Below are 25,092 nucleotides of genomic sequence, written 5' to 3'. Positions count from 1 at the left end.
CTTCTCTTGCCTTTTTCCCTGCCCCAAACTGCTGCTCATTCCAACTCCAGCCAGCTGGGACTGCACATTGGAAGGTTTCTTGCTGTTCCTGATTCCATTGTCCGTGAAAGGGCCACGGCAGCATTTGGCTGAACATTTTATTAGCGATGCTTTAGGAGGACTCCCAGAAATGCGCACACAGACATGGTGTCAGTGATTTCCTGCACCGATAACCTGCCCAGGTGTGTCAGCCCCTGTTATTTCCACACCTTCCGCTGTGTCTGTTCCTAGATGACTGCGGGGAGAAATGTTCTCTGCCAGCCTCCGGTGGTGGTTGGTTCAGCAGTGCTCTGCCAACAGCTGAAATCTGGGTATCTGGGTTTATCTTTGCTGGCTCTGCTCTCTGTCCCTGTGTGTGCTGTGCAGCAGTGCAGTTAAGGGTGGGTTAATTTACAGGGTGCATTCACGCTGTGGTACCCACAGGCAGGCTGTGAATTCAGGGATTTGTGGGGGAAACGATGAGTCTTTCTCTATAAGGGTGTGTTTGTGACAGATTTCATTCTCTGCAAAAATAGCTGGGCCTCCGTTCCTGCATTTGCTGTGACTCTTGGTGCCGTGTGGGTGGGCCTTGTTCTCCCAGAGCTCGGGATGCCCCCGGGCACTTCTCCCTGCAATCAAAAGCATTTGCAAAAGACCATTCACAGATAGCCTTTATGGGGCTGAGATCAATATTTCCATGCTAGAGATCTGCCAGCAAAGCCGGCCGTGAGTGCAGGGGTGATGGCCCGTTGCAGGGGCTTTTCCTCATCCCGCTGAAATGCACGGGCATTGTTTGGTGTAACCATCCCAGCCCAGGAAATCCTGCTGCTGCAATAGGCAAGTTCTGGCTCTGCTGGTTTTTTTTCTCTGCAGCAACAGTGAGAGCTGGGAGCTCTCAAACCACCACGTGCAGAAAAGCCTCGGAGCTTGGGGCAGAGCGTTTTGCTTATGGCGTGATATTCCAGAATTCCTGCAAGCAGGGCGGGGACTGGGAGCAGCGCTGACCTGCCTGGGAGCCCTGCTGTGTGCACAGCAGATTTCTTGTCGCCCACAGCCCTGAGGAAATCAGGCTGGTTAAGTAAGAGCTTCTTAAAACCCGAGACGTGCTGTGAAGATATTTGCGTGCTGCGTTTTGAGCTGCTTGGGGTCGTCGTCTCCCCACCCCGGTGGGATCCTGCTCCTTGTGAGGGGGAGCTGAGCAAGGGTGGTTCTTGTCTGTGTCCACCCCAAATATTCGCTTGAGGTTCAGGGTTGTACTTGCTCCCCGTGCAGGAAGTCTGGAGTGGTTCCTGGCTGGGGAAAGGAAGGGGCCTGTGCTCGTGTTGTGTTTCCCGGAGACAAAGTGATGGATTCTCAAACAAAATTCTGTCCCCTTGGTAAGGAGCCAGCCCTGGGCTGGAGCAGGCTCTGGGTCTGTAATTACACGTCCAACCTGTTGGAGAGCTTTTGCTCAGCTTTTGCTATCCTTTGTAACCCGAGCAGCAGCGGGCTCCCGTGGGATGCCCTTGGCACACAAACCGCTCGCCGTTCAGGCACCTCGTTTTGCCCGGGGCAGAAACTCCGAGCGGAAAGCTTGAAAAACGCCCTTGCTGCTGCATGAGGCGGGCAGGACGCAGCCTGCTCCCCTCAGCCGGGCACCCAGCTCTGCGAGCATCACCCGGAGCGCGTGGAAAACGCGCTCGGACAAACGGCAGCGAGAGCGCAGTGCTGCCGGGGCCGTGCCCTCGCTGTGGGATGGAGTGAGGAGCGGAGGGCAGGGGCATGGATGCTCGCAAAGGGCTGGATGCTCGCTGGGAGCGTTAGAACCGCGTCAGTCTCCGCGGTGCCCCGCTCTCCGCCCCGCGGCGCCCGGGCCCGGTGCCGCCTCCCCCGGCCGTGCCGGGCTCGGGGCGGGGCGGGCGCGGGGGGCGCGGGGGCCGAGCCTGCGGGAGGGGCGGGCCGGGGCGGGCGCTGCCGGCCCCGCTCTCCGCGCCATGGCCCCGCCGCCCGCCGCGCTGCCGCTGCCGCTGCCGCTGCTGCCGGCCCTGGCCGCGCTCCTGGCCGCGCTGCCGGCCGCGCCCGCCGCCCGCGCCGCGCCGCGCTCCATCGGTACGCGGGGCACGGGGTGGGATGGGATGGGGTGGGATGGGCATCCGGGGCATGCAGGGAAGCACCGGGCCGCCTCCCTGCCCCGCCGGGGCCGGCGCTGAGCGTTCCGCACCCCTGCGCGGCCGAGGGGCTCGGCAGCCCCGCATCCCCATCCCCGCGCATCCCCGCCCTCGTAGGCGGCTTCCCCAGCGCGGCCGGGGGAACGGCGGGACCCCCCGCGCCCCCGGGGCGCTGCTGACCCGGCCTCTGGCCGCTCTCGCCCGCAGCCGTGGTGGGCGCCGGGCTGGGGGGCTCGGCCTCGGCGTACTTCCTGCAGCAGCACTTCGGGCCGCAGGTGCAGCTGGACGTGTACGAGGCGGCGGGCGTGGGAGGGCGCCTGGCCACCGTCACCGTCAACAAGCAGCAGTATGAGAGCCGGGGAGCGTCCATCCACGCCCTCAGCCTGCACATGCAGGACTTCGTCAAGATCCTGGGTGAGGCCGGGCGGCGCAGCGCTGCTTGCATGGCATCCCTCGCTGAGCTGCGGGGCTGGGACGCCCCCGGGCTCTGTGCCTGGGGTGGTGGGGAGGGTTTCTGCCAGTCCCCCTTGGCAATCCAGGCGTGTGGTGATCCCCTTGCTGTCCGTGCAGCCTGTTGTGCCCTGGAGAGAGAAAGGGACGGGGTGGTCACAATCAGGTGGTGGAATTAGTGTCAGAGGGTCGTTCACAAACCCCTTCCAGTCTGTCCCAGTAGGCAGCAGCAGCTCCATGAGACACCCCAATGTGATGTGGGAACCCATGCCTTGGGGTCTCTCATTCCTGATGCTCCTCCGAGAGCACCTTTGCCCATATCCCTGCTGGGCCATGTCCAGTGCTGGCCTTTCCCAGGAGCCAGCCAGCCCCAGGGGAGGGGCAGCCACGCTGTCCCTGTGCTCCCACAGGCCTCAAGCACCGGCGCGAGGTGGCCGGGAAAAGCGCCATCTTCAGCGGGGAGCACTTTGTCCTGGAGGAGACCGACTGGTACCTGCTCAACCTCTTCCGCCTCTGGTGGCACTACGGCATCAGCTTCCTGCGCCTGCAGATGTGGGTGGAGGAGGTGATGGAGAAGTTCATGAGGTAGGAGAGCCCAAGAGCAGCAGGACATGAAATAAGGATGCTTGACTCTAGTCAGGAGGCAGTAGAAATCAGGTTTTATTTACAATTCATTCAGCCCTTTTATAACATGCTGTGCTAAAAGTCACGTTACTGGTCCATAGGGCTGAGACCTCTCCCATTGGCTCAGTAACAGAAAGAGCAAACAACACCTGTTGTTATGGGAAAAGAATATTGTTTACACAAGGTTGTTTTGAGAGAAAGAAAACTGTTAAAAAGTTTCCCTTGAGAAAAGCTAGCTCTTCTCAAGCTCCAAAAATACCGAGCCCACACCCGAGGGGCTGGGGGAGTTTCTCTGTCACTGGGGCATCACCCCTGCTCTGTCCCCTGCAGGATCTACAAGTACCAGGCACACGGCTACGCCTTCTCCAGCCTGGAGGAGCTGCTGCGCTCGCTGGGGGGTGAGGCCTTCGTGAACATGACCCAGCGCTCGGTGGCCGAGTCCCTGCTGGAGGTGGGTGTCACCCAGCGCTTCGTGGACGACGTCATCGCCGCCGTGCTGCGCTCCAGCTACGGCCAGTCCGTGCTGGTGCCCGCCTTCGCAGGTGAGGCCGCCTCCTCCCGCCGTGTGACGCTCCTCGGTGTCCCCTCTGCCGCCAGGCTGCGGAGCCCACCCTCGTCTTCCTGTCTTGCAGGGGCCATGTCGCTGGCAGGAGCCCAGGGCAGCACCTGGGCGGTGGAAGGAGGGAACAAGCTGGTGTGTTCGGGCCTGCTGAAGCTGACCAAAGCCAATGTCATCTCAGCCAGGGTGACAGGCATCTCCCTGCACAGCTCGGGTGAGCCTGGGCACGGCGCTGGGTGCACCGGGGGGGAGGTTGGTGGTGGCAGCATGGGAATGGAGGGCATCCTGGTCCTGGTGAGGCATTTGGGAGAGGGCCTGAGGGTCTGTCCCCCCTTTGATCCAGTGGGGACCCTGCAGCACCAACCTCCGCCCTGAGGTTGCCCTCCCTCCCTCCTGAGCTCCGTCAGGTTCTCTTGTGGTTCAGTCCTTGTTGCGGCCTCATTCCCCCTTCCACCACGGCAGAAGAATATCTGGGGCCTGGCACGTGGGCTGTGTTCCCCCCAGTCCTCCTTGACCCCACTAGGCTGGGCTTCTCTGGAAACATTTTCCCAGAGTCCTAATGAAGCCTTTCTGCCACCCTAAGGCATCAGCAACTCATCCACAACCATCAGGTGCTGTGGTCCAGCACCGGTGTGTGCTGGAAAACCAGGGGATGGAGGTCAGGTTGGAAAAAAGAGGAGTCAGGGCAGCCCCAGCTGGGCCTCAGGGCTGCTCCTGACTGTCCCCTGTCTCTTTTCAGAGGGGAGAGCCTTGTACCAGGTCCACTACGAGAGCGCCGAAGGCCAGGGCTCGGCTTTCTACGACCTGGTGGTGGTGACCGCTCCTCTGCACCCCAGCAGGAGCAACTTCACCTTCGAGAACTTCGACCCCCCCATCGCCGACCTCCCCGGCGCCTTCCAGCCCTCCGTCACCTCGGTGGTGCACGGCTACCTCAACTCCTCCTACTTCGGCTTCCCCGACCCCAAGCTGTTCCCTTTCACCAGCATCCTCACCACCGACACCCCCGAGCTCTTCTTCCACGCCATGGACAACATCTGCCCCGTCAACATCTCGGCGGCGTTCCGGCGCAAGCAGCCGCAGGAGGCGGCCGTGTGGCGCGTGCTGTCCCAGCAGCCGCTGGACAAGCCCCAGCTGAAGACCCTCTTCAGGTCCTACTACTCGGTGCAGGTGACCGAGTGGCAGACATACCCCCGCTACGACTCGGCTAAGGCCCTGCCGCCCATCGTGCTCCACGAGAACCTCTTCTACCTCAGCGGCGTGGAGTGGGTGGCCAGCTCCATGGAGATGGTGGCCGTGGCCGCCAAAAACGTGGCCCTGCTGGCCTACAACCGCTGGCATCAGGAGCTGGAGAAGATCGACCAGAAGGACTTGATGCACAAGGTGAAGACGGAGCTGTGACAGCCCCGAGGGGGGCGGCGGGGCAGGAGCTTCGGTGTGTGTGGTAGCCTGGGGAGTATTTATTGCCTTGGGGAGGCCTTGGGGGGGCTGGGGGACAAGGGACAGGCTGTGTGCCGGTGACTTGGAGGCCTTCAGGAATACAGTTCCTGCCCAGTGTTGCCGTGTCTGTGCTGTGTGCCTCAGTTCTCTCACCCCAGGCTCTGCTGGGAAGGAGCCTGTGCCTTCTCCTGAGAAAGGGTCACTGTATTTGGGAGGGATTTTTGGGGGGGCTTTCGGGGGTGAGGCTGGCTGGCACTGGCAGCAGATGGGTTCCCCCTGAGCTTTCCAGCTCCCACCAGTCTCTCCTGCCTTCCTGGCTCTGCCCTTGGGAAACTCTCAGGTAGGGCTGGAGATCCCACAGCCTCTCCCATGCCTGGAGCCTCACCCCGAGAGCTGTCACAGGTCCTGCCAGGTGCTCTGTGTGTTCTGGGGTGTCCAGGCTTGTGTTTGGGGGGGCAGAAGAGCCTCAGTGGGAGAAGCTGGGCAGCATGAGGGGGCCAAGGCAGGGGCAGCTCAGACCAGGGCCAGCAATGCGCTTTATTGAGACCTCAGAAGCTGCCCAAGCCACCAGCAGCTCGCCCCACTCCTTGGACTGCCCGGCCTGGCACAGGGGAACTTGTGGGAGGACTGGGAAGGACTGGGAAGGATGGGAGGGCTGGGAGTTGCTGGAGCTGTTGCAGCGATGGAGCCAACGAAGGGAAGTGGGGACTTTGGGAAGGGAGGAGGCCTGATCCTGATCCCGATTCTGATCCTGATCCCGATCCTGGTCCTGATCCTGACCCTGCCCAGCCAGAGGCACCATGGGCAGCTGCCTCCCCGTCTTCCCCAGCCCACAGCTGAGCTCCTCCCTGGAGGCTGGGGACAGGGGCCAGGCGGTGTCTGGGACTGGGGGACTCTCAGGGGCTGCCTCTGCCCCAGGTGTCCCCAAAGCAGCTGCTGGGGCTGAGCCTGACGGAGCCTGCAGGGGAATTTCGAGCAGCTCTTGCACAGGGGCCTCCCCTCACCCCGATGCCCACCCAGGTGGCCTCTCCCACAGGGCTGGGCAAGCTCGGGAAGCAAGAGCAAGCTGCTTAGATGCCCACGGGGAGCTGCAGGGGGGGGAGGCTTTGCAGCCTCAGAAGATGCAGGTGCAGCCCACAGCGATGGTCTCCATCACCATCTGGTATTTCTTGTGGCACTTCTTCTTGCCCGAGGGCCTGTGCCCCACATCAGCAGGGCCCGGGCAGAGCAGGCGGCGCACGGGCAGGCGGCTGTAGATGGGGATGCTGGCCATGGTGCGGTCCTCCTGCATGGTGAAGGGGTTGATGCAGCCAGCGCAGAGGCACCGGGCCTCGGGGATGTCTGCTGGGATCCGTGTGGCATCGTGGTTTATCCTGGAGAAGAAGGAGAGCAGGATAAGGCTGAGGAAATGGTGGTGGGGGCAGTGGGTGGTGCAATGGGTTCTTGCATCACATCCAGCCCCTGTGATGGCACAGAGCCACCTGGCCTGTCCCCGAGGTCCCTGCCCCAAGCTCACCTGTAGGCCCAGGGGGACAGGCTCCTGCGGTTAGACCTCCAGAGCCTCAGGTTCACCTGGCACTTGGTGTCCCCCGGCTCGGAGCCGTTCCTCAGCTGGCGCACCATGTCCTGGATGCTGTGCTCGTACTCGGCCATGCTGCTGTAGGGCTCCTCCGGGGCCCAGGCCAGGGCAGGGGCGGCTGTTGGTGCCCGTGCCAGGCCCCTTCTCCTGCCCTTGGCTGCCTTGCTCTGGTCCTTGGCTTCGGGAACCAGGACCATGGCGAAGGTGAAGATGCAAAGGAGAAGCTGAGGGAGAAGGAGGATGGTGAGTGGCTGCTTGGGCTGCAGGACTGGCATGGAAGGGGAGCTCTCCCTCCTCCCAGGGGTCACCAGGTGATGGCAGCGCCACATTGACTTTGAGGTGGCAATGCCCCAAGACAGTGCTGGCCTGCAGGTGAGGAACACCTGAGGGCAGTTTGCAGGGATGGTGGGCACACGGTCATGATGAGCTGATGTGTGGCTGCCCCTCACCCTGCTTGCAGCTGGCAATTTGTGTTGCCCAAAGTGCCCCTGCCTGTGCTGCCCGAGCTGTGCCCCTCCCTGCCCACCCTGCCAGGAGGGATCCAGCTCAGGCCGTACCTGGGCAGCCTCTGGTTTAAAAGGAGCCTTACAGAGATGAGACAGTCAAGAATGGGATCTTTATCCAAACCCTCCTCTCCCTCCCTCTGTGCTCTGAGGACGGTGAGAGAGAAAAGATGCTTTTTTCCTTCCCTTCTCCCTCCGGCCTCACCGGGCCCAGCAGCCGCGTGCTGCCACCCGGCAGGCTGCCCAGCAGGGAACAAAGTTGCTTTCTGTAGTGCTGCTCCCTGCAATTTGTGTCCCTGCAGCGGCCCAGGCAGCCCCAGACCCTGCCCGTGGGTGTGCAGTGCCCTGGGGCAGCGAGGGCTCGGCCAGGGCTGTTCTCCCCGGCCGGTGCCGGACTGTCCGGCCGGACTGGCCGTGGCTTTGTTCTCTCTCCCAGGCTGCTGCATCCTCACCCCGCCGGGTGTGGGAGCAATGGCCCTGGCAGGCCACAGCAGGCACCTCCAAAGCAAACAACCCCAGGTAAACAAGCATGCAAATCATTCTAGTGGAGAAGGAAAACGAGGAGCAAGCCCTGAGCTGCCGGGGAGGAACCTTACCAGGTTTGGAGCCCTCTCCATGGCCGCGGAGGGGTGCCGGCCGCTGTCCTGCAGTGTGGCCGGTCCCTGCGAGCCGGGCAGCTAAAAAGGGAAAGCCCCAGCCCCCAGCTGTGCCCTGCCAGAGGTGTGTCCGGTCCCCAGGGTGCCAGGGAGCCTCGGAGCAGACAGGGCAGGGGGCCAGCGTGGTCTGGGACTCGGCCACCCGTCGCCGCCCCAGGCGCTGGCTCTGCTGGCAGCGGTGGCTGTGGTCAGTGGTGGGTCCCCTGTGGATCAGGCAGCCCTGAGGGGCTCTCCTGGCAATAACACGCTCTGGGGAGGGGCTTTGGGCTCTGTTGGTGTCACCAGCATGGTCACAGCCCTGACAGGGCCGCAGGGACACTGCTGCTGGGCTGGCAGAGCAGGGGCTCACAGGAGGAGCAGGGGTGGCTGTGTCCTGCAAGGTGAGCAGGTAACCCGGGGCTGAGGGCTCACTGTCATCTGTGTGCCACCAGCAGCAGCACCTCTGCTGTCCCCAGGAGCCCCCAAACCTTTCTGCCCAGCAGTGAGATAATGGCACCCATCACTCCCTGCACCCCTGGTCTGTCCCCAATCCCTTCCCCTTCTGCTGTCCTCCAGCTCCTGCCATGGGGACACAGCAGCTGTGCCCACAGCTGGCCGCAGCTCTGTGGGGTGCTGGGTGTTGGTGGGTGCTGCCCTGGTTTTCCGGGGCCAGGCACCGAGGTGCAGGGTGCTGCGGTGGGGGAAACTGAGGCACGGGGGTGCTGGCTGTAATTCCCCGTCCAGGGGACAGGGGCTGGTATTACACCCCCGCTCTGGGCTGTCGCTGTCCCTGCGGTCAAGCGCCACGCGATGGTGCTGTCCGCCACCCAACCGCTCCCAGCCCGCCGTCCTTCCCGTCGGCATCCCTCCCTCCTCCTCTCCATCCCTCCGTGCATCCCTCCGCCCCACCATCCCGCCCCCCGTGCATCCCTCCGCCCCTCCGCATCCCTCTCTCCTCCCCTCCAGCCGCAGCCACAGGCGGGTGCCCGGCGCTGTTCCCCACGCTCCCGGGCAGCAGGATCTGCCCTGCTCCTTTGCTGGCAGCACTGGATGTTGATCCCCTGCTCCTCCCGCCTCACTGTGCATCCATCCCCAGGGATTTGAAGGCCCTTGAGCTTTGTAGGGCGGAGGGAAATTTCCACCTCCTTTTCCCAGTCCGTGAATTTGGCCTCTAGAAAACCCCGTAAATAGGGTAAAGGTCTCTGCGCCCCCAATTCACGCCGTCCCCTCCTCCTGCCAGCCCTGGGATGCAGCAGGGAACAGCCTGGCTGCTCCCACCCGCCCCAGCCCACGTTGCTGTCCCCAAGGACCGCCCCAGCACGGCGTTTTTGAGGCTTTGCTGTCCCCTCGGCCGAGATCCGAGCACAGAGTGTCCACGTTCGTCACCTCAGCACCCGCCGGGGGAGCCCCGCAACCACCTGCCCGTGCTTCAGGTGTACGGCAGCACCCGGCCTTTGGCCACCAGCATTTTTTGGGGTGCTGAGCAAACCCCTGCTTGCACCCAGCGACTTCACGGCCTGTTCTGGCACCCCCAGAAGGGCCGGTGGCAGCCCCGGGGCCGCCTGCGTGTGCCGCGGCCGCCTGCGTTGTGTCAGCGCTCGGCAATGCTGTTTACACATGAGAGAGGCGCAGAGGCATCTGTGCCGGCAGCCAATTACCCAGTTTTGATCTTTTTTGGTGAAAAGGAAACCAGGCCTTTTCAGACATGGCCAAATTTGATAAGCTGGGGGAGGCGGGGGCGGGCGCGGGAGGCTTTTCCCCACCAGCCTCACCCGAGGGAAGGGGCTGGGATGGGGAGGCTGGGTCGTGGCCGGCTCTGCCTCCAGGCTGGGACAGGAGGGCTCCGTGTGCCTGTCCTGGCTGCAGTGCCATCCCTGAGGGAGCAGCATGTGCTGGGGATGGAGTGTTGGAAACCCAGAGGGGACAGGAGAGGTGCTCTCAGGTTTTGTACGTGCCCATCTCTGCTGCCGTCACCACTTTGCCACACTGCCATGGGAAGTTTGGGATGAGAGCAGGGCCTGGAGATGGGGAACAGGGGTCCAAATGGGGCAGGAGAGGCTGTGAAGACAAGCTCCACCTGTCCTGAGTAAACTCAGGTGTTTGTTTACCAGATAACCCTCACAGAACCCAGCCCAGCCCAAGAGATGATGCAGGGAATCCGTGTCATGCCATGCTCTGCTGGGCAGGGATCATGTGGCACAGCACACCACTGGGACTGCAGGTAAGGGAACGGGGGGAAGTCAGGCCACAGCTCCACGCTGGCAGAAAACAGCTTTGTGCAGTTTCCCACAAGCAGGAATGTCCCTGTAGGGCTGGGAGCTGCCGGCGTGGGGTCTGCCGTCCCCTCCATCAGCAGTGGGCAGTGTCACTGCTGGTGCCACTCTGCAGGGCACGGCCACTTCTCCGGGCACCAGGCTACTCCAGAACCCAGATCCTCACGGGGTTTGTGAGGCCCCAGAACACCTGAGCACACACCCACCCCAGGGCCAGACAGGCGGCTCTGGCAGGAGGCTCCAGCCCGGTCTCATCCCTATCTCTGTGTGAGCAACATTTTCCACTCATCAAAGCAAAGCTCCAGCGAGCTGTCCTGGCCAGAGCCAGCCCTGTGCTGCAGTGGGAGGAGGGTCAGGCCTGGGGGCCTCCCATGTCCCCCCAAAACCCCCCTGGCAGGTAGTGCTGGCCCAGCCAGAGCACAGAGCTCACATCCTTATTTGCACAACGGCTCCAGAGAACGCCCGAGCCAAAAAAGCTTATTTTAAGCTTGCTGGAAAAAGAACATTGTTTGGTGGGAATTAAAACTCGCCATTCTCAAAAAAGGGAAGAACAAAAAGTGCTTAATTCTGCCGGCTCCTACCATTGCATAAACACAGAGACACGGCACGGCTGGACAGGGCAGGCAGGAATTTGTTGCTGGCATCGAGAGGGATGGGTGCTCTCCCCCCAGCAGCTGTTGTGGGACAAGGACCCACCCTCTTCTGTGCCCCCCTTGTCCCCAAAGCCCTCAGCCCGGCAGGACGGGTTTTCCCGAGGGAGGGAAGGGGCATTGCCCCACTGTGGTGCCAGGGTGCCGCGGGCAGGAGGGGTGACCACGCTGACAGCCCGAGGTCTCTGCATCGCTGCACAATATCATTTATACAGCCCTAATCCAGCTCTCCCGGCGGCCCTTCTGCCTCGGGGCTGGTTGTAAATCACGCCCTTTGGATCCCAGAACAGCCAGATTTGGGCGTCGGGAGGCAGAGCTGAGCCGGGCTCTCCCCTGGGGCTCCGGGGGGCCAGCAGCACCCGAGACAGGAGGCTCGGGGGGGCCAGCAGCACCCGGGACAGGAGGCTCGGGGGGGCCAGCAGCACCCGGGACAGGAGGCTCCGGAGGGAGCGGAGGCGTCGGGCCAGCGGCTGCCGGCAGCGCCGGGCGGGCGGGGCGGGGGAAGATGCGCGTCCGGCACATCCTGCGCGGCCCCTCCGGCACATCCATCACCCGCCCGGCGTTTACAGTACGTCGCTGCTTACACGATCCAGACGCGCAGGTTCCTCCTGTCCCGTTCCCTCTCGTGCCTTTTGTTTTCTTTTTCGCCTCCTGCTGCTGGAGACAGAGCACCTGATGGAAAAAGCCTGCTCTGCTGCTGCTCCCCGCGCTGGAAACAGCCGCTTCCTTCCGTCCCTGCCCGGCACAGCGCCGGCTGCGGGGCCGGTGGCTGCCCCGGTGCCTCCCTGCCCTGGTGGCCCGTGTCTGGTCCCCGCTGGTGGCAATGGGGAGGACTGGAGGGGCCGCTGTGAGTGCCTGGCACGGACTGAGCCTGGTCCCAGCGAGCCCCTCTGGGAGCTCTGTGCGAGGCGGTCTCAGGTCCCCACAGGACAGAGGGGGACAGAAGCACGGTCTCCTCCAGGCTGGGAGGCTGCAGGGACCACTGAGGCACAACCTGGCCATGGGTCCCCTCATCCTGCCTGGCCCCATGCCCTCCTCTCTCTGTGATCCCTGGTTTTGCCCTCTGACTTTTTCCAGCTCTGGCCTCAGCCTGTCCTGGCTGTGTCCACCAGCACAGAGTGTGGGTGAGCAACGCTGGCTTTCCAAATAATTCACTTTTCCTTCTCCCTGCAGCCTCAGGCAGTTGGACACCAAGCCCTGAGTGCTTTGGAGGGGTGGTTTCATTTTGTGCTGGATTGCAAAGGTGAGACAATCCTGCCAGGGTGTCCTCTGCATCCCAGCTCCTGGGACACATGGAGCAGCCTGGAGCCATCCCCACCACCTTCCCTCCAAGGCCAGGGTGCTCCCAGGGACGTGCTGCCAGGGCAGCAGTGCCCTCTGGGTCTGGGAGGAGAAAGTCTCTTATTTGAAGGGCTTTGGTGGCTTTTTCTTGTGGGCAGGAGTCCAAGTTCCCAGTTCCCAGGGCAAGGCGAAGGGTGGAGGTAAACGGAAAGCTCAGCAGTGGCACTGACGTCTGTCCTGGAGAGTTGTGATCAAACCAAACTTCTCTCCATGTCCCTGGGCAAGGGATGCCATGCAGGGACCCCCAAACTGCTGGGGAATCATCACCAGCTGGGAACTGGTGGCTTGAAGTCAGAGCAGACAATCTCCTGCCCTGCTCCTGTGCGCTGCAGCCCAGGGAGGGAAGGGATTTACAGGGCAGCACTGGCCAGTCCTGAAGGTCACCTTCAGCGCTGCTCCAGCCCAGCTCGCCCATTAATCACTGCCCTGCCCCTGCGAGGGGGTGAGGGAGGCAGGGGCTGTAATAAAATACAGGCTGAGAAATGCCCTCCTGCCTTCCAGCAGCCCCCTCTGATGCGGGGTAGCAGATGAAAAGGTTCTAAATTTGGTGTGTTTGGATGTTAACAGGGCTGGTAGGAGAACGGTTTCCCTTACCACATCCCAGGCTCTTGGGCAGGTGGGAGCAGCCCAGGGGTTCCCATTCCATCCCATCCCTGCCCTGTGGCATCACCCCGTGGGCAGCCAGCTGCCCACCTGCCTGGGACAGAGCTGTCACTGCCACTTGACCCCTGCCCTTACACCCAGCCAGAGAGGCTGGAGGTCACCCCGAGGTGGGAATAAATGTCACTTTTGTGGAGATACTGAAACTGAATCTGTGATGAGGAAGGATGGCTGGGCAGCATCTTAGTGAAGGAGTAACAAAAACAAACCCGCGCCAAGGAATCCTGCTTTGCCCCAAATGTTTTTCTTATGGAGTTGTAATAAGACAAGAGCTGTAAAGATAGTAACCTCCTAAACATTACCTTATTAAGGCTTCTCAGAAACCACAGGGCACGACCCCTCTGGGTCATGGAACAAGAGCGCAGCATCCAGCGAACAAACAGAGGCTAACGTTACATTTTTCACTTCATTTAGGGAACCTGGTTTCTAATTATAGTGTTTGTTTAATGGCAGCCCTTGGTCGTGCCTCACTCAAAGCCAGCCCCCCGAGAGTAGAGGGAGAGGGGAGTGAGAGGGCTGGGAGATCTCCCTGCTGGCTCCTCGGGCATGGGATGGGGATTAAACTGGGGACAGCGAGGGGTTTGGGGATTGGAAGCAGTGAGGGAGGGTCTGTGCCCAGGGAGAGCCTCAGCGTGTCCTGGGGACATCCCACAGGTGCTGTCCCAGCTCAGCGCCGTGCACCAAGGCTGTCTGCAGCAGGGGAAGGGGATGTCGTGCTGTGGGCTGTGCAATACCCATGGCAGCTCAGTGAGCCTGAGCTCATCTCTGCCCTGGTGACAGCGGGCAGACCTGCTGGGAGCTGGCTGCTCCTGGGGCCTGGCAAAACCAAGGCTTGTGCTGCCAGGGGCCACTGTGTCTCTGTGTGTGCAGCAATTCAAAAAAGGATTGGGTTTTTTTTCCCCAAGCAGCCCCAGGGAAGCGCTTCGTTCTCCTGGCCAGGTACCTCACTGGCGGCTCTGGCTCCTCAAAGGCCACCAGCTGCCTCTCCCTGCCAGATGTTGGCAAGCTGCTGGCAGATCCAGGCACTGCTGCTCCCATCCCTGCTCTCCTGGCACCTTCATGGTGCCTTGACCAGCACAGGCTGGTTCCCTGCTTCTCCTTTCCTGCAGCTGGCAGGGCAGCTCCTCCAGGGTGAGGGATATCCCCAGGACACACACAGAAGTGCTGAGGGGATGTTCACTCCTGCAGCAGTGGCTCTGGTGCTGAGGTGGTGCCTGTGTCCTGGAGGAGCCTCAGGGATGCCAAGCACTGCACGCCATCCGTGCACAAAGCCTGGCACGATGGTAGAGAGGCTTTGGGGCTGTCCCAACAGCCTCAGGGGTTCCAGGATGGTAGGAGCCCTCTCTGGGATGTGTTTCTGGTGGAGGTCCTGCCCTGCCAGACTCCCACTCCACATTTGTCCCCACCGAGGTTATAGCAACCACTGTGCCTGTGCATGGCTCAGGATCAGCCTCCTTCCCACCAGGACCCTCTGATGGACACGAGAGCCCAGAACCCAGCCCTGTGCTCCCCTCAGGAAAGCCGGAGGTGAAGCTGGCAGTGTGTGTCCGTGCTCCCTGGCTCTCCCTCAGCTATTTCACGCAGCAGACGTTGTTCCTGCTGCTCCAGAGCTGAGCTCCGTGCTGGATTCACTGCCCAGCTCTGTGTCACCCAGGCAGAGCAGCGGTGTCCAGAGCAGGGATAAACTCCTTCCTTGCCATGCCGAGGGCTGATGGAGCAGGGGATGAAGGCTCTCTGCGCCGGGCGTTCCCCACCCCAGCTGCTGCTCCTTGCGGGGGCCCAGAGCCGGCTGGAGGCCGTACACGGGTAGCTGCACTCCAGAAAAGACACACCGTTACACAGGGCCAGGGCGGCTGATGCAGCTCCCCCAGGCTCCCCGTGCTCCTGGAACCGGGGAACAGCCCTCACACAGCCAAACCTGCACCCCACAGGGCTCCCAGCCCTGCGGGCACTCAGGGACCTCACCCTGGGCTCCCAGCAGATCCCCAGGGCTGCCGCAGCTCCTTTTTCTCCCAGGCCCGATGGAGCTTCCCGAAGCCGCGGGAGCCACGGGCCCCCTCCAGCCGGGCCATCCCCGCTTCCTCGGCTCCCCGCGGCCATGCAGCCCCGCCGGACCCCCTCCCCACGGGCCGTGGGATGCGCGTTCCCCCTCGGTGCACGCTGCCGGGAGGAAGCGAGTTATTCCAAACAACTTTCTCCGGCCGGCACGGCCCGGGTTCCCAGGCGCGTCTCTGGCAGCAACCCCGGCCGCTTCTCCTCCCCCTTCGCTTCCCCCCCCCCCCAAACCCTCCTTCCCCTCCTCTCCCCCCTTTCTCCGCCTTAATGACTTCCACATGGGCCTCTGGGCAGGCCGAGCCAAGCCTCCCAGCAAATTGTCTGAAATCTCCAAATTTAGAAGAAATATGAAAATTGTCGAGCGGCCCTTCCTTAGGGGGTAAAAGCAACACCGGGGCCGGCGGGCGGCGGCGGCGGCGCGGGGCCCACGTGACGCGGCCTCAGCCAATGGCGCCCCGCGGCGGCGCTGACAGCGCGGCCCGCCGCCGCCGGGCCTGCCCCGCCGCCTCATATAAGGTAAAAAGAAAAAGGGGTTTTTCCAGCTTTCTCGGGAGCCCCTGCGAGGAGGTTTGTGGTGGTTGGGTTTTTTTTTTTTTGGTTTTTTTTTTTTTTTTTTTGCGTCCCGTGCCGGGTCGCTTCAAAAAGGCGTCGCTCGGGGTGGCAAGTGGCGGCGGGTTGCGAGGTGGCGGGCACGTGGCCGTGTCCCCGCGGTGGCCCCAAGCGCGGCTGTGGGCTGGCAGGTAGGTGGATGTGGGATGGAGGGGGTGGCAGTGGGGCGAGGGTGGGTGCGTGGGGCAGCGGGGATGGGGAGCTTGGTGCTGGGGCTGCTCCGGCTCACTCCGGGAAACTCGACTCCTCCAGCATCCCCGGGATGCTCCGCCCGGCAACTTCGGGGTTGTACCCTCGAGGTGAGTGGAGCAGGGAAACGTGGCGGGCATTGAGGAGCGGCCGAAGCCTCCTCAGGGTTAAGGGCATCCTGGGCAAAAGGGTTCCCCAAAATCTGTCCCTACAGCTCCGTCCTGCTGCTGGGCTTGGTGGGGCTCGCCCAGCTTTTCCGATGTGGGGACGGGGGAGGAATTGCTTTCCGCTCTGTGGATGCCTGGGATGGAAAAACGTGAGTCCCTCGCACAGCAGGGACGTGGAACCCTGCCTGGCTCCTCCGGCCGCCTGTGCTGCTGCGCTTTTGGGAGAACCATCCGGGGAGGGAATGGGGCCGGGGCTCAGTGCCCGGGGCTCGCAGGGTGTTGGAGCCGCCGTTCCCAGCGCACTCACACCCACCGGGAGCATCCCGCGGCTTTGGGGACCCCGGAGGCACCCAGCCTGTGCCCTGCCTCTCTCTGTCCTCCGGGAATGGCCCCGCCGATGTTGTCCCAGCCGGGGCCACTTCCCCGGCTCCATGGCTCTCCTGGGGAACCGTGGCTGCATCCTCAAACCCCCGGAGCCGCAGTGGTGGCTGCACAGCGTGTGACCCTGTGGGTGACAGCAGCTGAGCCCTGTCCCGGCTGCAGGGGAGGACAGCAGGTGATGGCCAGCAGCGCTGATGGCCTTGCAAAGGCTCCCCGGGTGGTGCCTCGTCCCTCAGTGCTGCCTCTGTGGGGTTTATGGGTGGCTCTGTGCTCTTGCTCTGCTCCCAAAGCACTGACAGTGGCTGTCCTCTCCCAGTGGGTCACCTGGGGACACTGTGCCCGGTGGCAGCAAGGTGCCATGTCTTCCTGCCTCCTTCCCCTGCAGGGACAACTGCCAGGGGTTATTCGGGTCCAGCACAAGGACAGGGTGCCATCCCTGGGGGTACAGGTTCTGTAGGGGCTCTGTGTCCCTCTGCAATGGGACAGTGACAGTGACAGTGCCTGTCAGGGAAGCTGTGGCCACCACGGTCCCGGTCTGTCCCCACTCTGCTGTTCCTCAGGAGCTTCCCGCTGTTGCTGGCTGCTCCTGGGGAAGTTGCAGCATCCTGGCTCTGGGATGCTGCACACGGGGTTGGGGAGCCACTGGTGGGACATGAGCTGTGTCCCCATGCCAGTGGCAATGTCCCTGGCACAGGGCTGTCCTGCCTGTGCCCAGCCTGGCTCCCCAGACCCCGTGCACCATCCAGGGAGCCCTCCAAAGGACACTGGAATTGCCTCCAAAGGACAGTGGAATTGCCTCCCCACCACCAGCCGGTGGGAGAGAAGTCAGCTTCCAACAAACACAGGCAGGGTGTCCTCTGCCAAAGATTTCCCAAGCAGTTATCAGCAGGAATTTGGGAAAGGCTGTGTCTAGACAGGCTGCAGCTCTGGGTGGCTGCTGGATAGAGTGGCATTTCCCTCCATGCTTGTCAAGAGAGAGTCTGCAGATGATTAAGAACCTTTTTTTATCTTCTTGGTCTCCCTTTCTGTCCAAGAACTCCCCTTGTCCCTGACCAGGCGTGTTCCTCCACAGAGCCCGGGTAACCTGCCTTTGCTCATCCCCGGCATCCTGCTCCTCTCCTGGGGCTGTGCTAGTGCTAGTGCCCGCTGGATCTTCCTGCAGTGACTCCTGGAGAGCAGGGCTGGATGAGGTTCTCCCTCTGCTGTCCCCTGGCCAGTGACAGCTCCAGCTGTGGCACTGCTGTCCCCTGGCCAGTGACAGCTCCAGCTGTGGCACTGCTGTCCCCTGTTCAGTGCCAGCTCCGGCTGTGGCACTGCTGTCCCCTGGCCAGTGACAGCTCCAGCTGTGGCACTGCTGTCCCCTGCTCAGTGACAGCTCCGGCCGTGGCACTGCTGTCCCCTGGCCAGTGACAGCTCCAGCTGTGGCACTGCTGTCCCCTGCTCAGTGACAGCTCCGGCCGTGGCACTGCTGTCCCCTGGCCAGTGACAGCTCCAGCTGTGGCACTGCTGTCCCCTGTTCAGTGCCAGCTCTGGCTGTGGCACTGCTGTCCCCTGTTCAGTGCCCGCTCCGGCCGTGGCACTGCTGTCCCCTGTTCAGTGACAGCTCCAGCTGTGGCACTGCTGTCCCCTGTTCAGTGCCCGCTCCGACTGTGGCACTGCTGTCCCCTGTTCAGTGACAGCTCCAGCTGTGGCACTGCTGTCCCCTGTTCAGTGCCAGCTCTGGCCGTGGCAGGTGCTGTCCCAGGCCATGGCAGGGTGCTGGCAGTGTCGTGGCACAGACAGCAGCACAGGGGCTGTGCCAGGCTGGGGACATGGCTGTCCCCAGGGCAGCCCCAGCACCTGAGCCCGTGCGGGCCGAGGCAGCGACAGCTCAGCAGTGAGGCTGAAATCTGAGCTCTGGGGCTGTTTCAGCGTGCCCTGACCTTGGCGGGGAGCACAGGGGAGGCGGTGGGAGCAGATCCCGCACAGGGGAGGGCTCCAGCTGGGGCGGGTGAAGCCCAGCTCACATCTTGTGGGTGCTGGGGGTGCTCTCTGCTCCTGAATCCCAAACCCCTTTGCCTGCCCGGGACTGGGGGTGTTCACAGGGCTCCTCTCAGCCCTGCCTCCATGCCTGGGGGGTGGGAATGTGCTGCCTGCCCGCTCTGGGGATGCCGGGGCAACTGGGGCAGTGTGTGCCCACCAACAGCACCCGCCAGCCAGGCACAGGGGAGTAGGGTCTCCTCCTCCTCCTCCTCCTCCTGTAGTAGCCACCAAAGGGGTCACTGGTGCTTCCCCAGCCCTTGGGGTGCCCCATCTCTCTGCCTTAGGGCAGGGACAGCAGGGACAGACGCTGGCATGGTCGCGGAGACAAAGGGCTGGAGACAGACCCCATGCAGAGCCTGGGCTGCAGCTGCTCTGTGCTGCTGAACAAGCTGGGGATGGCCATGCTCTCTGTGGGGAGGGGGCTCTGGAGAGCTGGCAGGCCCATGGGCCAGCCCTGTGTCCCCACTGGGAGCACAGCGTGCATGGCTGTCGGCTGGGGAGGTGACACACGTGTGTGTGGTCACCCTGCCCAGGCTCTGCTTGGGGTGACGCATCCAGGCAGCAGCTTCTGAGCAGCAGCATCTTCCCTGTGCTGCCATCACTGACCCCTGGTGTGTGCAGTGCTGGAGCTGCAGGGGATGAAGGTGCAGGGGGTCCTGGGGGGCTCTGCCAGTGCCACCTCCCCCAGTGAGACTCAGGGGGCTCGGCCCTGCCTGGGTCAGTGCTGGGATGGGCTGTGACAGTGCCAGGGTGTGGTGACAGGGACTGGGACGTGCTGGCGGTGCTGCAGCCTTCCCCCTCTGGGCCAGCAGCATCCATGAGGGCTGTCGGGTGCTGTTTGCCCTGAGCAGGTGTCCCCCACTCTGCAGGGACACCCCAGCCTTGGTGGCAGCACAGGGCCACGGGCAGCACTGCCTCTCCCTGGGCTGGACTCTGAGGGGATGAGCAGCTCCCCGTGCACAAGGGATGGCAGCAGCCAGGGCCTGGGGATGGGGCTGTGGGGTCTGAGGTGCCACATGTGGGGCAGATGCTCCCTGGTGGCCAGCAGGTCACCCTGGTCTCGCTGTGGGACCAGTTCAGTGGCCACTGCTACTTGGGGCAGTGTCTCTCTCCCAGCTTGGCCTTTTTAACTGGGATTTGTCTCCGCAAACCTCACCGCAGATTTGTCTTTTGTTTTTTTTCCCCTTTCCCTTTCTCACCTTATTTTTTAAATTTCATTTTGATTCTTCCTCAGCCCCAAAATTCCTGCCAGAGGTTCTGCAGAGGAGCCATGCCTGTTCCACCACTTTTGTGCTCCCTATCTCATCTTCTGAGTGCTGGGAGCTTCAGCCATTTAGGGCATTTTATTGTTTAGATGGCTGGGCAGCAAACAGGGCTGGGACAGCTGGGACAGCTGTTGGGGGGATGTGAATTACAACCTGCAGAGATGAGGTGACAGAACTCGGAGAAGCAGCCAAAGTTCTGGCAGCTCAAGGAGCACACCATGGCTGTGCCTCTGGCCGAGGAGGCAGCTCCCTGTCTGCTCCAGCTCCGAGTTCTGGGGAGCTCCTGCATGCCCACCATGCCCTCAGCAGCCCCATCAGGAGCCCTGCTAGAGTGGGCTGAGGAGCAGAGGAGGACGCTGGAGCAGGCTCCCCGCACGGCTTGGGAACAGCATCCACGGGGAGCTCTCCCTGCAGCGCTCTGGGTTCCCACCAGCCCTTCCCAGAGGCCGGTGACGTGCTGGCCTGTCCCCTCTGGGACTTCACCCCTGCACCACTTCCTGCAGGCCGGGAATGTGACGTGTAAACAAAGCGGGAAGGCTGGGGCCGGGCTGGGCTCCCACGCTCCGCGTGCCCCAGGGCCAGCCCTGGCCCCAGTGGCATCCCCGTGCCCCAAAACACCTTCCCGGCCACGGGGCTGGGGGCAGGGAGCAGCTCTGGGGGAGGAAAGCAGCCAGGGATGGGGAGATGGTGATCCCAGGGCCAGCAGCAGTGGGGAAGAGGCCGTGGGAATGGCGGTGAGCAGGCTCCCGTGTGCCTTGGCTCTCCCGTAGCCTCCATGGCTTCTTCCAGCCACGAGTCCCTGTTCTGCTGCTCCTCTCCTTCTGGAGACTCCTCACCCCCAAGCCAGGATCTGTAGCTGGAGGGTCTCAGCCCCTCACCGCAGCTCTGGCACCAGCGGGTTCTGCATGGCAGAGCTGGGCACAGTGGTGGCCAGGCTGGGACAGTGGGGTCAGTGCCCTTCCCTGGGGTGACAAACAGGGAGGTGGCAGAGGCCTCGTTTGTTCCTGGGCTCTCTCCAGCCACCCATGCCATGCCATGCCATGCCATGCCAGCAGAGCAGAGTGTGCAGGATCCCAGCGCTGCAGAGACACCAAATACGGTGATTTCTCCCTCGCTCTGGCCCCACAAACCAGATGCGCTCTCCCCTCCGCACCCATCCCCTGCTCGCAGCCCCCCAAACCTGCTCCTTTGTTCTTGGCATTATAATTCATCCCAGCAAAGCCCAGCGAGCAGGAGCAGCATCCCCCTGGGCCCCCTTGGCTCGTCCCCAGCAAGGGAGATGGGGGGAGATGGGGGCCGCTCGGGCTCCAAATCTGCCTTTTTGACCATAAAAGGCCAGGCACGCAGCCCCGGCAGGAGGATGGGAAAGGGAAGGCAGAGCTATTTATAGCCCAGCATCAGGACCTCAGCCTGAACTCGGGGTTAATCAGCCTGTGACCAGATTAGGATCTCCCCCGGCCCCTCCATTTTCTCATAAACCTTTGATTTAATACCAGGGCTGGCGAAGGAGGGAGGGAGGGAGGAAGGGAGAGAGGAGGCACCTCTCCTCCACAGAGGCCACCGTGGTCCGTGGGGGACGGGATGGAGATGCTGGCAGAGCTGGAAGGGCCCAGTGGGAAGGAACATTGGAGCTGTGCTGCCACCAGCTCGTGCCAGAGAGCAGCATCCCCGTGTGATTGCCGCCTGCGGGGACCCAACAGGCAGCAGGAGCTGCCCCGGGGTCAGCCCCTTAAATGTCTGGAGTTGAGTGAGTCCTTCCAGCAAGGGCGTGTTGTCCTACGTGATCCCAGTGCTCAGCACCCAGGAGGGGGTTCTTGGGCAAGATTTACCTTGTGCTGCCTTGGTGCTGGCACTAGGGCTGTTTGGGAAGCTGATGGATTAAAGCTTGTCTGGGGTAGGGATGGGGTTCTGGGGCCAGGAGGAGGGGAACGGGCTCCTTGGTGGGATGGAGCATCACCCCGTGGCTCCCACCCTGCTGAGAGCGGGGAGCTGCTCCCAGCAGAACCCTCCTGGCTGGGGGGGCTCAGGCGTGCCTGAGGAGCCCCAGCCTGGCCTCGCAGGGCTGGGGAATTTCAAGGAGGAACAAATCCCAAGTGCTATTAAAAAAGGACATTTCCTGCAGCAGAGGCCTGCCTGGAGAGGGGAAAGGGCGCTGTGTTGTAACCACGGGGAGGGCCGAGCTCTGACTCAGCCCAGCACTGCTGGGAGCAGCTCGGGGTGGCCACGGAGCTCTCAGAGCACTCGCCCACTCCTCCTCCTCCTCCTGTGGCATCACCAGCAGCAGCAGGGGACACACAGGGGACACACAGGGGACACACAGGGACACGGCTCGGCACGGGCGAAGCTGGAGGTGAGCGGCGGGTCGGGGCGTGGGCAGTGCCAGCAGAGCTGCTGTGCCCACGGAAGGTGCCAGGGGACCGTGCTGGCCATGCATGTCACGTCCCCATGGACAGGGGGATGTGGCAGTGCCTGCTGGGTCCCCAGTGTTGGCAGGACCACGATCCAGCCGTTTGTCATTCCGGAGCCTTCCGAATCCATGTGGCGCGCTCATCCCGCTCGAGCGAGATGAGCAGCCCGGGGCCGTGGCTGTCCTGGCTCAGGGGACGCTGGTGTCCCCCACACGGAGGTGCCCCAGCAGCAATGTGAGTGTGGTGACCAGTGGCGTGCCGGTGGCTGTTTGTCTTTCCTTGGCGATTTGGGAGATTTGGGGAGAAAACGGCGAGCGGAATCAAGGGGGTCAGGGCAGGCCCCGCAGTGCTGGGGTTCTGCCCATTCTGGGGACACTGAAGGCAGGACTAGGGTGTCTGTCTGCCCTGAGAGCCTCCCTCGGGCAGGGCTGGCTGAGCTGTGCAGATGTTTTGCCTCCATCCCGGCGGGATGCTCAGCCCGGCGCATTCCTCCCGGATTTCTCGGCGTTTCTTCCCCCGCCGGCACCTCCCCGGGGACAGCAGCTGAGCTCTCCCAGCCCTGCACCACGGGGGCAGGCAAGGCTTTGTCCTGCCTTTTCCCACCATGGTGGCAATGGTGGCAGGGGGAGGACAGGGCCATTCCCAGGGCTCCCCGCACACCTGGGGGACCTGGAAGCCACTCCAAGGAGAGGACACGTCCCACACCTGCGGTCTTTGGGCACACGGGGCTTTGAGCAGCAGAGGGAGGGTTTTAAATGACTGTTGTAGGGTTTGTTATGAGCACAGAGCTGTTGGCATTGCTGTTCCCAGGCCCAGGGGGTGCTGAGCACCCAGAGGGGCCCCACAGCAGCTGCCCAGGACAGGCCCCCAGACCTTGTGGCTCCACACTCAGCTCTTCACCGCTCTGCTGACTCCCACCCTCTGTGTTTTACAGGCTCAGCTGTGGCCGTCCCCGGGGTTTGGAAGCTGCTGAGTGCATGAGAGGATGGTGCAGCCCCCGAGATGGCCACCGAGAGAGATGGGCAGAGCTGATGTGCCACCACGCTGCCACACGGGCACCACCGCGGGCCCTTTCCTGGGCACAGGCAGGGACGACCTGTGGCCTTATCCTCCCCTGCCCAGGCATGCAAAGGGGGCTGGATCCCAGGGGTGGGATCCCAGAGGATGGATCCCAGAGGATGGATCCCAGGGGCTGGATCCCAGGGCACTCTGCAGTGCCGCACATCCCTCCTGCAGAAGGCACAGCAGCCTCCTCCTGGGGATGTGCAGGGGGCCGGGCAGAGGCTCTGCAAAGGCAGCAGGGTCCCTGCAGCACCTCCCCTGCTCCTGTGTGCCCGTGGCTGTTGTCACACTTGGCCAGGGCTCAGGGCTGGCGTGGCCGTGGCTGGTACCGAGACAACCCCGTGCTGGCCAAGGCTGCTCCAAACCCTCGTTCCTGAGCGATGGATGCTGCAATCTTGGGGCTCCACGGGGCTCTTTTCCCTCCTCTTTCCCCCCAAAGAACAAGGGGCAGCAGCAGGGGGAGCCCAGCCCAGCACGGGGTGGTTCCTGCCCCGGGTCCCAGCCGGGTGTGCGTGGCCAGGGGGGCCGGGCCGGATGCAGGAGCTGCTCACAGCAGAGATGCAGCATCTGCTTTTCATCAGGCTGCTGGGGCTGCTGGGGCTGTGATAGATGGTCTGTTTATCAGCTTCAGCCCTGCTCAGGATGTTAGTGTTCGCCTGAGAAAGATATTTTTGGGCTCGGCCGCTCCCTCCGTCCTCCCTCGCCTCCTGCTTCCCCCCGGATCTTGGCTCTCCAGGCCAGGTGGGCTGAAGCCTGTCCAGACACAAGGGAGGAGGAGATGCAGGGAGCTTCTGTCCCACAGCCCCTGGTTCTTGCCCATGGGAAGGGCTGGGCTGGGCTCTGCCAGCCTGGGAATGGGTCAGGTTTGAGCCTGGGAAGCCGAGGTGCTGGCCAGCTGCAGGCTGTCCTTGGGGACAGCAACAAGGGTGGGGAGGGACAGCAGGAGCTTTCACACACTCCTGATCCCCAGGGTGGGGAAGGGGCAGGGAGGGATGTGCTGTGTGGCACCCACAGCCCCACAGTGTCCTGTTCAACCCCCATCACCCTATTGCCCATCCCCTGTCCCTGTGTGTCCCTGCAGAGCTGGGGCCAGGCTGAGCTCCCCAGCCCAGGCCTGTCCTGCCATCACTCTGGGGACACAGAAACACAGCCCTGGAGGTTGGGGACATGGCCACACAGCCCTGGAGGTTGGGGACATGGGCACACAGTTCTGGAGGCTGGGGACAGGGACACACAGCCCTGGAGGTTAGGGACACAGGCACACGGCCCTGGAGGTTGGGGACACGTCCTTGCCAGCCCCCAGACACAGCCTGGCCGTGTTCCCAGCCACAGCCACGCAGCCAGGGGGACCACGGCCACATCCATGTCTCCCAGCCCAAGGTGCAGTGCTGCATCTCTGGTCAATTGGGAGTCTGAGATGAAGCACTGTAGCTCGGGAAGGGAGGAGCTGCGCACCCTGGGGACCCCCCAGCTGCTGGCACTGGTGACACAAGGACAGCTCAGGCCTGGCTGCAGGAGAAGGGCTCATCCCAAAGCTCCCAAGGAGGGATAGGAGGCTCAGGAGGATTTTCCTTGCAGCAGAGGGATCCCTGTGTCTGCTCAGGACCCCCAGCCCGGCGCTGGGCACCAGTGGGAGGGGTCCCACATGGATAGGAGGGGTGGGGGCACAGCAGGGACACAGTGGTGGCTTTCCCCCATCAGCCACACACGGAGCCTGGACAGCGGCGAGGACGCACAGGGCTGGCACAGAGCCGGGGGTGCCGTGTCCTCAGGGTCCAGTTTTCCCAGGAATCCCTTAGGCACTCGGTTGGGGATTCCTGGAAATACTGTTCTTGGGGCCACGGCTCGGCAGCCCATCCCCGGGGAGCCCCAGCCTGCGGAGGAGCCGGAATGGAGGTACAGGGACACGGGGAGGGGGAGCCCCTGGAGATCCCACACGGGGGGTGGTGGATGTCCCTGTGGGTCACCACTCACTGCCAGGGGAGGTGGTGGCTCATGGCCAGGCGGCCTCACGCTGCTCCCGCCCTGCCCAGGCTCAATAAAGGTCTCCACTCCCGA

The 25,092-nt window shown here is 63.1% G+C and overlaps 2 protein-coding genes and 1 long non-coding RNA gene across 3 annotated transcripts; 2 read left to right on the top strand and 1 right to left on the bottom strand.

Moving 5' to 3' along the window:
- The first annotated feature begins 1,991 nt into the window (after positions 1-1,991).
- On the top strand, positions 1,992-5,344 carry PCYOX1L (prenylcysteine oxidase 1 like). Its single transcript, XM_066196936.1, has 6 exons — positions 1,992-2,106; positions 2,373-2,579; positions 3,026-3,200; positions 3,570-3,781; positions 3,872-4,012; positions 4,538-5,344. Exons 1-6 carry the CDS (start codon positions 1,992-1,994, stop codon positions 5,194-5,196), a joined length of 1,509 nt encoding a protein of 502 aa, XP_066053033.1. The 3' UTR covers positions 5,197-5,344.
- A 1,005-nt stretch (positions 5,345-6,349) lies between these two features.
- Positions 6,350-7,934, bottom strand: IL17B (interleukin 17B). Its single transcript, XM_066197357.1, has 3 exons — positions 7,914-7,934; positions 6,752-7,038; positions 6,350-6,608 (listed from the first exon to the last, which is right to left on the bottom strand). The coding sequence occupies exons 1-3, from the start codon at positions 7,932-7,934 to the stop codon at positions 6,350-6,352; spliced, it is 567 nt and encodes a 188-aa protein (XP_066053454.1).
- A 7,508-nt stretch (positions 7,935-15,442) lies between these two features.
- On the top strand, positions 15,443-25,092 carry LOC136297407 (uncharacterized). Its single transcript, XR_010723153.1, has 2 exons — positions 15,443-15,671; positions 22,907-25,092. It is a non-coding gene; the product is annotated as an uncharacterized lncRNA (long non-coding RNA).

This window comes from Chamaea fasciata, unplaced genomic scaffold (assembly GCF_029207755.1).
Source record: "Chamaea fasciata isolate MVZ Bird 193981 ecotype frontalis unplaced genomic scaffold, bChaFas1.0.hap1 SCAF_15, whole genome shotgun sequence".
NCBI lineage: Eukaryota > Metazoa > Chordata > Aves > Passeriformes > Sylviidae > Chamaea > Chamaea fasciata.
This window is presented reverse-complemented; position numbering and strand designations above follow the sequence as displayed.

What these genes read in the sequence shown, in the direction of transcription:
- PCYOX1L (XM_066196936.1), top strand. Translation starts at nt 1,992, where the DNA reads ATGGCCCCGCCGCCCGCCGCGCTGCCGCTGCCGCTGCCGCTGCTGCCG. An exon ending in GCTGGTGCCCGCCTTCGCAG is followed by an intron (nt 3,782 to 3,871) that starts GTGAGGCCGCCT and finishes CCTGTCTTGCAG; the next exon opens with GGGCCATGTCGCTGGCAGGA. An exon ending in CATCTCCCTGCACAGCTCGG is followed by an intron (nt 4,013 to 4,537) that starts GTGAGCCTGGGC and finishes GTCTCTTTTCAG; the next exon opens with AGGGGAGAGCCTTGTACCAG.
- IL17B (XM_066197357.1), bottom strand. Translation starts at nt 7,934, where the DNA reads ATGGAGAGGGCTCCAAACCTG. An exon ending in TGGAGAGGGCTCCAAACCTG is followed by an intron (nt 7,039 to 7,913) that starts GTAAGGTTCCTC and finishes CTTCTCCCTCAG; the next exon opens with CTTCTCCTTTGCATCTTCAC. An exon ending in CTGTCCCCCTGGGCCTACAG is followed by an intron (nt 6,609 to 6,751) that starts GTGAGCTTGGGG and finishes CTTCTTCTCCAG; the next exon opens with GATAAACCACGATGCCACAC.